Below are 10,000 nucleotides of genomic sequence, written 5' to 3' on the forward strand. Positions count from 1 at the left end.
TATATATATATATATATATATATATATATATATATATATATATATATATATATATATATATATTATAAAGGTTCCAGAATGATGTAAGACTTGTTAAAAAACTGTATTTTTGTGGATTATACCACCCAGACGATTTCGGAGAATTTTGGAAAGGACAAGGGCCCAACAACCTGAAACTACTTTGAAATTAGTTTGATCTGTTTTTAACTATATTTCTATGTATTTGAATTGTCTATATATCTATTTTCCTTACATTTAGTGACCAAATCCACAGATGATGGACGAAAGCTCTAAATTTTGTTTATAATCTACAAAAATAAAAAAATAAGAATTTTCACGTCTAATGCAATTGTGAAACCTTTATAGCTTAATAAGGAAGTAAGGTATTGTACTTATTTCCATGAGGGAAAGGTACAAGGTCGAAGTAATGGAACAAAAAGTCGGATATTCATATCAGTTCTGGTGACTTGGTTGTAATAATTGAGAAGGACTACTTTGGATATGATAGAGAAAAGGATTTTCTAAGATGGAACGTCCCATGATGGAGAAGTACAAGGTCAAAGTTACGGGACAAGAAGTCGGATATTTATATCAGTACTGGTGACTTAGTTGGAATAATTGGGAAGGACTACTTTAGATATGATAGAGAAAAGGATTTTCTAAGAGGGATTATCCCATGTGGGAGAAGTATTAGGTCGAAGTCAGGGGACAAAGAGTCAGATATTTAGATCAGTTCTAGTTACTTCGTTGGAATAATTGTGAAGGATTGTAAAGGAGATGATGGAGACAAGGATTTTCTAAGATTAATTGTCCCATGATGGAGAAGTACAAGTTCAAAGTCATGGGACAAAAACTCTGATATTCAAATCAGTTCTAGCGATGTGGTTGGAATATTAAGGAAGGAATTCTCAGGAGGTGATGAAGAAAAGGATTTTCTAAGATGGATTGGCCCATGATGGAGAATTATGAGGTTGAAGTCATAGGACACAAAGTCGAATATTGAAATCAGTTCTAGTTACTTGGTTGAAATAATTTGGAAGAAATACTCTATAGATGATGGAGAAATGGATTTTTAAAGATTGATTGCCCAATGATGGAGAAGTACAAGGTCAAAGTCATGGGACAAAAATTGGCCCTGAAATACTCGGTTAAGAAATGCAATTGAGTAAAGGTAGTATTGCGAATTGCACTATTGCAGGAGCCCGCGTCTGGCCAATGGGGAGGTGTATTTATATATATATGCATATTTCTAGTCAGTCCACATAGAACACCAGTTACGTGTTCTTTCTTAGTTCGCTTTCAAGTGAGGGAGGTTTTTTTTTTTTTTTTTTTTTGTGGGGGGTGGTGTTTGGGGCCTTGGGGGGTTAGGAACAGAGATAACATTTGCTCAAATATATTTTTTTTCTTTCAGTTCTTTTCAATTTTCCATTGAATATACTCCTCAGTTTTCGCTTCGGCAAAGGATTAAAATATCTGACCTCCTGGTACAAAGAGATTTCTGAAATGCTCAACCTTATTTACAACATTTCAGTAGTTTGTATAAATTACAATCCCACATACGTCATACCTTTCAAAAATTACTGTAATAATAAACATCAAGATGAAAACTATCACAGACCCACACGCATATACACATGAGAAAATGAATGTAAAAGAAATATATTCCTTATACTGACGTGGATGGCAGTTCTCCTGGCCTTCATCCTCGCAAGCGGTGTTTCCAAAGATGAAGATGGCTTCCTTGTCGGGCACTGAGTAATGAATCTCCTCTTGGAAGACGTGTGGCCGCTGAAAGTAAATTCCTTCCACTGATGAAAGTGGAAGAATTATATAATGGCGTTAGAAAAATTTATATATCCGATGGAATTTTTAAGTTTGTTTTTTAAAATATTGAATGAAAATGGGCGTTCGAAATTTTTCTTATTATATCGACGAAATTTTTAAGAGCTTATTTTTCAAAATATTGAATGAGAATAGGTGTTAGAAAATTTGATATGATATCCGACGGAATTTTTAAGAATATATTTTTTTTTTTAAATATTGAATGAAAATGGGCGTTAGAAATTTTTCTTACTATCCTACGGAATTATGAAGTTTATTTTTTAGATATTGAATGAAAATTTTATTTTTTTATTCACATAAAGAAAATTGTATCCTATTTTTATTCACAATGGGTATGGTGTTAGGAAAATAGATTTTGTTTCCAACGTAATTATTAAGAGTATTTTTTTTTATATGGAATGAAAAATGCATATTTTTTTTTTCACAGGAGGAAAATTGTATTCATCTTTATTCAATTGAATATAGAGTTAGAAAAATTAATATTAAATCCAACGGAATTATCATGTTTATTCTTTAAAATATGGAATGAATTTTTTTTTTTATTCACTGACGGAAAAATCTTTATACTCAAAATTTTGGAATGCAAAATTTATGTTTGAAATATCCATGAATTATATCTATATAGAAATGTGCAAAATGAAGTGAGAAGACCTACTTAAGCGAAACTGCTTTTTACTTGAAAAATGATTAAGAGATCACTAGATAAATATTCATCATCATCATCATCATCATCATCTCATCCTACGCCTATTGATGCAAAGGGCCTCAGTTAGATCTTGCCAGTCATCTCTATCTTGAGCTTTTAAATCAACATTTCTCCAATCGTCGTCTCCTACTTCACGCTTCATAGTCCTCAGCCATGTAGGTCTGGGTCTTCCAACTCTTCTAGTGCCTTGTGGAGCCCAGTTGGGGAGTGCGAAGAGTATGACCAAACCATCTCCATCTGTCCCTCACCATGATCTCATCCACATATGGCACTAGACTAGAGCAATCTCTCTTATAGTTTCATTTCTAATCCTGTCCTGCCATTTAACTCCCAATATTCTTCTGAGGGTTTTGTTCTTAAATCTAATAAATTTGTAAAATAAAACATATTTATCTAAAATTTGGTAGTAGAAATTACTATTAAGCTAACTGATAAAAGTAGGCCTAATAGAAATTGTAAAACTAACTATGACGATGAGTGATCCAAATCAAATTTACTTGAAATGTAATTGTATTGAAAAGTTCACTTAGTCTTACCAAAATGCTATCATTTATACAAATTGTTGATATATTCAAATTTACAACACCTGATTTTTCTTTATTCATGGCTTTCATATGTTATTTCTTATTAAATGGTAGAATTAATCAATCCATAGTCATTGGCCATTCTCCAGAAATTACAACTTTCATGTTATTTATTATTTATTTATTTACTGGAATAGAGGCAAAACTTGCAAAAAAATATGAAAAGTTGTGAAGCAATTGTCATTCAATATGGCGAGCTATGAAGTTTAGGAGCTTGTTCATAATGAGTCTTACCTATTTTACTTATTCAAGTTTCCTAGAAGGACCAAAGTTTTCTGACTTTCAAACAATGTTCCTCAGTAAGGACTTCATGAATAACCACCGGCTTCCTTTTGAAGTTAGGTTTATTCAATCCCAAATGCATTTTAACAGCTAGAACCAATCGTACTTGCTTTATACGTTAAAAAAAAAATCTAACTACTTAGCAAAGTTGTTCAGTCACTCATATAAATTGATGGGTGTGCGGGTGTTTGAGAGAGATTTCTATTTTACTCCTCTCTGGACGACAGGTGTCTGGGACCGGGAAACCGGTTAAATATTCACCTACCTATGCCGCGCCCCCAGACATCTGTCGTTCGGAAAGAGGTGAAATGGAAATCTCAGAACTCCGGAGAATGACACTCACCCATTTTGTACTTCATGACTCCAGCATTCTTGACGCCGTCAAACATTTCTTCCCCTTCGATTACTGTTTTGTTATCGTGGAATCCAATCTCCAATCGAGTGATGAAGGATTTTGGCAGCTTGGGAAACGGGGCTGCAGAAGCAATATGCATTAAGCGCCAATTCCGAATTAACTCTTGCGGGAGAAGTATTGTTATCAGGTTTTCTCAGTTTACATGATTTGGAAATAATAAATAACTATTCAATATGATAAGAATATTTGTTATATAAAAATATGTATACATGGTTGAAGATATGTATATAAAGAAATAGGTACGTGAAAAGTTTATGCTCCTTACGGTCTGAACCGTCGTTAGATCGAGTCGTGGGTTCACAAAGGGGTTCGTTCCCCATCTTTTCGAATGCTCTAGCCCGTTCCTCCGGCGTTATTCGTCGGTTGTATCCAACTTTGATATCGGCAGCACAGAGAGCAAGTGTGACCGCTACTAGAAGCAGCACTCGGTGTGTGGCTTTGTCCCCCTGAAAAATTCAACATTTGTAACTTTCAATCAATAGTACAAGGGTAGAAGAGACTCTTTAGCTATTGTAAGCAGTTCTTTTGAGAGAACATTCCAAAATCAATCCAGTGTTCTCTTTGGGTAGTGCCACTGTGCCATAGCCTCTGTACCATGACCTTCCACTGTCTTGGGTTAGAATTCTCTTCTGTTTCCCTATTTCCTGTCCTCACTGGGCTATTTTTCCATGTATGAGCACTAGTGCTTATAGTATCATGGTCTTCCAACTAGGGTTGTGGATTAGCTTATAATAATAATAATAATAATAATAATAATAATAATAATAATAATAATAATAATAATTAGACATCGGTAGAATATGTTGTATGGCTTGACCATATCCCATCTCCAGAATTACGTAAGGAACTTTTTTACCATTCTGTGATTTAACAAATGAACTGGGGATTACATAAACTGTATACTTATCTTATACTATTTTATCTCTTTGTGGATGCAATTTGCTGTTATAACAGCTTTTCGAGAACAATATTTTTTTTTTTGAGGAGATTTGTATCATGAAATTTAGTCTTAAAGCTAAATTATGGAAGAGATAATTAAAGTGGTGAGTGAAGGAGATAATTAAAGGGGTGGATGAAGTTAGGGTGAACCCAGAAGCCCCCATTGGGTAGTGTTGATTAATTATTGAGTTATGGTTAGCTGGAGTTGTGGTTAGCTGGTGTCCTGACTACTATTGACAGAATAACTTGGAGAAATTGCTTGAGAGGAATTTACTTTTTTCTGATTGCAAATATTGTTTGACATTTGTCTTTATTTCTTTGATATTGCAAAGAAAAAATGTAAAGCCAGAATCACATAGGAAGTGAGGCGACACGAGGCACGGAGACACCGAAATGCGACACATCTCACACCACATGTCACCCTGTCACATATGCGTAGCATGTGCTCACGATTTTCTGGTATTATTATTATTATTATTATTATTATTATTATTATTATTATTATTATTAGCTAAGCTACAACCCTAGTTGGAAAAGCAAGATACTATAAGCCCAAGGGCTCCAACGGGGAAAAATAGCCCAGTGAGGAGAGGAAATAAGGAAATAAGTAAACGATATAAGGAGTAGGGAAAAATAAAAATAAAATATTTTAAAAACATTAACAACATTAAACCAGATATTTGATATATAAACTATAAAAGGAATTATGTAAGCCTGTTCAACATGATGACATTTGCTGTGAATTTGAACTTTTGAAGTTCTACTGGTTCAACCAGCTGTTACCAAGTTGTGGAATGATCTTGCTAATCGGGTAGTTGAATCAGTAGAACTTCAAAAGTTCAAAGTTGGAGCACATGTTTTTATGTTGACCAGGCTGACATAAGTCTTTTTATAGTTTATATAAGACATATCTGTTTTTGACGTTGTTTATTGTTTATATATGACATATCTATTTTTGACGTTGCTAATAGTTTATATATGACATATCTATCTTGACGTTGTTACTGTTTCTAGAATGATTTATTGTTAATTTGTTTTCATCTTTTATTTATTTCCTTATTTCCTTTCCTCACTTGGCTATTTTCCCCTATTGGAGCCCTTGGGCTTATAGCATCTTGCTTTTCCAACTCGGGTTGTAGCTTGGCCAGTAATAATAATAATAATAATAATAATAATAACCGGTTGGATTCCTTGGTTAAGTTGCATTAGTTTTATTGAATAAGCAGAAAAAACTGTTGCTGCCAGGAGCGTTTTTTATTGAGGAATAAGAAATGAAAATTTAATTAAAGAAAAATAAACTGCTAATTGATGAAACATAAAGATAATCAAATTCTAATCAATTAAAAATGTCATACAAGATTTACGTGGAGCTGAAGTCAATGGTGTTATAATTGGCGAAAATCAATATCATCAGAATCCTCAGTTAAGTCTGAAATTATTTTAAGATTTATCAACAACAGCAGAAACAGTAACAAAAAACAGTAGATAACATCGCCAAAAAAATTACTAACACCAAAATGACACTTGAAACAGCAGGTTGAACCAAATGTATTCTTTTAAATCAAAATAAAATTTTATTTAAGAATGCAAAAATAGAGGTATTTAATGTTCTTTTCAAATCAGAATTAAATTCCATTCTTATTTAAAGAAATGAACACAAAAATAACAGCAGGTTATTCACTGAATTTTATTTTAATTATAATGAAATTTTACTATTAATGGCAATGAAAAGTGCTGCTGAAGAACAGTTTTGCCCGACACGCGACACGTGTCCACACGCGTTTTCCGTTCCAGACGTGTCGTAACGTCCTATGTGACGCAGCCGGTAAAGATCTTTGTTACTACTTGTGACACCTTACGGGTTACGTGCCACGCGTGTCGCGTCACGTTCTATGTGATTCTGTCCTAGAGCAATATTACTTTTGGAGTTCAAAGAATGCGTGGTGAGTTCTATAGACCTTGGTCGAATTGCGGTCTTCTCCACCTGCATGCTTGCACGTTTAAAGGTTTAAAGGTTACTCATGAATGGCAGAGGCAAGGGGCAATGACATTGCCCTATCAAGTAGGACAATGCCCTAGAGACTGACCATATTACATTTGATCAGCGCCCAAGCCCCCACTCCATCCAAGCTAGGACCAAGAAGGGCCAGGCAATGGCTGCTGATGACTCAGCAGATAGACCTATAGGCTCCCCCAAACCCCCTATTCTTAGCTCACAAGGAAGGTGAGGTTGTAGCAACCAAAGAAACTAACGAGTTTGAGTGGGACTCAAACCCCGAACTCCCCATCCTCATCTTACAAGGATGGTGAGGTTGCAGCGACAAGAGGAACTTAACGGGTTTGAGCAGGACTCAAACTCAGTCTGGCAATTACCAGGCAAGGATACTGCCACCAGGCTACCACAACCCCATGGTACAATTGGCTTCATTAATTCCGATACACTTCACGAGAAGCTAAGGAGACGTCTGAGGCTCTACATTGTCGACGGTAATGCTGGGATCACATATTCACGTATCTTGCTCCCGTTTTCTCCCGTAAGAGGATTTAATGGTAGTTGGTAACGAAGCACGTCAAACTTTAGGGCTTGTGAAGTAAAACCGGATGTGTTGGTATGTTTGGCGTGTGGCACCACGTTATTTTGGGTGGAGCACGTACCATCAGGTATCCGATTGGATGCAAATCACGGTTGTAGCTCAAGTCTGTACATGAGCGAGTGTACAGATTTGGTGGGTTTGACGGCCTGCCGACGGTAGCGTGTAGGTCAGACGTATATAGTATAGCTTGTAGGTCGACATGGTACGTTTATGGTGGGTAAATCTTTAATTGGTAAGTTCGACCGCATACACCTGGCAACATTTCTGATCGACATCAAAGCGGATAATATTGGATACTCCGGACCGGATACCATTTAAAGGGCGGCAAAACAATTCAGTTCACTAGTTCAGTGACCAAGCATCTATTTTTGTATGTTGTATACTTTTGTCAATAACGACTTGGTTTCTGTCTCTGTTGTCTGTGCTACTGTATGTATTATTATATTAAGGAGTTGAAGTAAATACATAATGAAAGTAATAATAACACCACACGAAATTCTAAATTCTAAATATGTTACATAAACTAGTCAATATCATATTAGAGGTAATGATACTTAAAATACCAGAATGAAATAACATACAAATAAGTAAAATAAGTAAATACATAATACAAGTAGGCCTCATAATAAAAACTTATGAAATGAATCGCTCAAGTATATTTCTGGAAATAGTCAATACACAGGAGATTGTTCAAATTAAAACCAAGGTTGGGTCAAACACTGGCATTTGGTCAAGAATCACCGTCAACTGGGTAATTAAATGGAATTATTTCGTACAGATTTGCTTGCCTGCCCTTCATGGCTGATGATTTTCATCAAAAGATCCAACGAAATTCTATTATTCTTTGACAAAATAATCTGAAAACCTTAAAGTTTTTAATAGTAAAGACGGATTATACTGTAGTGCAACCCTTTTAACCCAACTCACTATGGGCTATTATTGGTTTGACACGTAGATGCGATGAGGTTAAGTTATTTGGCAGATTATCAGAAAGCATAAAGACTTAGCAAGTAAAGACATTATATCTCGGTCCCTTTTCACTAAGGTTAATTTTACTTCTGTGTGTGTGTTTGTGTGTATGAGAGAGAGAGAGAGAGTCAAAGTCAAAAGTCAAAAACCTTTATTCCATTATAAAATGGTTATTCTGTTACATAACAATATACATTATTTACATAAAATTCACAATAATTGAATTGTAAAAATTTAGGATATATATACATTCAAGTAAAATTTAAAAAATATTGCTTAAGTTTCTTTTTGAATAAATCAGAACTAACATTTATACATTTTCTTATTTCCAGGGGTAGTTTATTCCAGCAAGCTGGGCCCCTTATTGCCATTGAGCGTGAACCCAAATCAGTTCGATAGCTGTCTACAAATAGATTTTCATTCTGTCTGGTTAATGCATTCCTACAATTACCAACTGTAGGAAATGTGTATAGCCAGTTGGGATATTCTTTTCTCAAACTTTTAAAAACAAAAACACAAACATCGTACATACACTTTTCTTTTAATTTTATCCACTTTAATTGCTGGAAGGTTGGGGTGATGTGATCGTGTTTTTTCACCCCAATAACGGCTACTCTACCAGCAAAGTTTTGGATTTTTTTAGCTTTTTCCATGTGCATATCATTAGTAGACCCCCATATCTTAATACAGTAGTTTATTACACTCAAGACCAGACTTTCCACAATAAAAGCTCGAGTAGTATCATCAAAGTAATCTTTTACTCTACTTAAATAAATTAGATTGCCACTAACTTTTCTACTCAGCTCGTCAATGTGAGTACTGAATGTCATGTACCTGTCCATGTGTAGACCTAGATTTTTCACATGTTGACTTATCTTTACTTCATCACCATCGCATTTTATTATAATGTCATTTGGAATTTTGCTAATATACTGTGAGCTACCCACAAACATGCACTGTGTTTTAGTGACATTTAATAATAGCCCTTTTCTTAGAAAATATTTCTTAATTTTGAGCAATATTAGTTCAGCCCTTTTTATCAAGCCATCTAAATTTTCTATTTGATCAGCCAAAAGAACTTGGGTGTCATCAGCGTATTGAATTAGCAAGCAGTTTTCTATGTATTTAATCATGTCATTAACGTAGACTAAAAACAGAATTGGACCTAGGACAGATCCCTGTGGGACTCCAAATTCAACCTTTTCAATGCAAGAATTTACGTCTCCTAATCTAACTACCTGACTTCTATCCTTCAAGTAATCCTGAAACCAGAACGTATCAATGTAATGTTCCTTAAGAGATTTACACAATTCATCATGGTTGACACTATCAAATGCCTTTGATAGGTCACATAAAATTAATATGGAAACTTTTTTTATATCAATATTTTTATAAATTTCATCTGTTAATTTCATCAAAGCTGTTTCTGTTGATAAACCTTTACGGAATCCATGCTGAGTGTTAGAGAGAGAGAGAGAGAGAGAGAGAGAGAGAGAGAGAGAGAGAGAGAGAGAGAGAGAGAGTTTTATTCCTTATTCTTTGCCGTTTATCATGAAGTTTTAGAAGATTGTGTTTTCGTTATATTTAAGATTAAAGGTATATAAAACTGAAAATTGTTTTATCAAAATTGTTTACCATAATCCTTACAGTTTGTGGATTGAGACCAGAT

At 34.6% G+C, this 10,000-nt stretch overlaps 1 protein-coding gene across 1 annotated transcript in view; it reads right to left on the reverse strand.

Annotated features, from left to right (window-relative positions):
• Nucleotides 1–10,000, reverse strand: part of LOC137650250 (uncharacterized) — a 33,616-nt gene that overhangs the window by 21,686 nt on the left and 1,930 nt on the right. The window contains exons 2-4 of the mRNA XM_068383546.1: nucleotides 4,095–4,275; nucleotides 3,758–3,889; nucleotides 1,677–1,808 (exon numbers count right to left, since the gene is read on the reverse strand). Coding sequence (XP_068239647.1) covers nucleotides 1,677–1,808; nucleotides 3,758–3,889; nucleotides 4,095–4,275 — 445 coding nt within the window. The remainder of the gene's footprint in view (nucleotides 1–1,676; nucleotides 1,809–3,757; nucleotides 3,890–4,094; nucleotides 4,276–10,000) is intronic.

The sequence above is a fragment of the Palaemon carinicauda genome, chromosome 11, assembly GCF_036898095.1.
Source record: "Palaemon carinicauda isolate YSFRI2023 chromosome 11, ASM3689809v2, whole genome shotgun sequence".
Classification (NCBI taxonomy): Eukaryota; Metazoa; Arthropoda; class Malacostraca; order Decapoda; family Palaemonidae; genus Palaemon; species Palaemon carinicauda.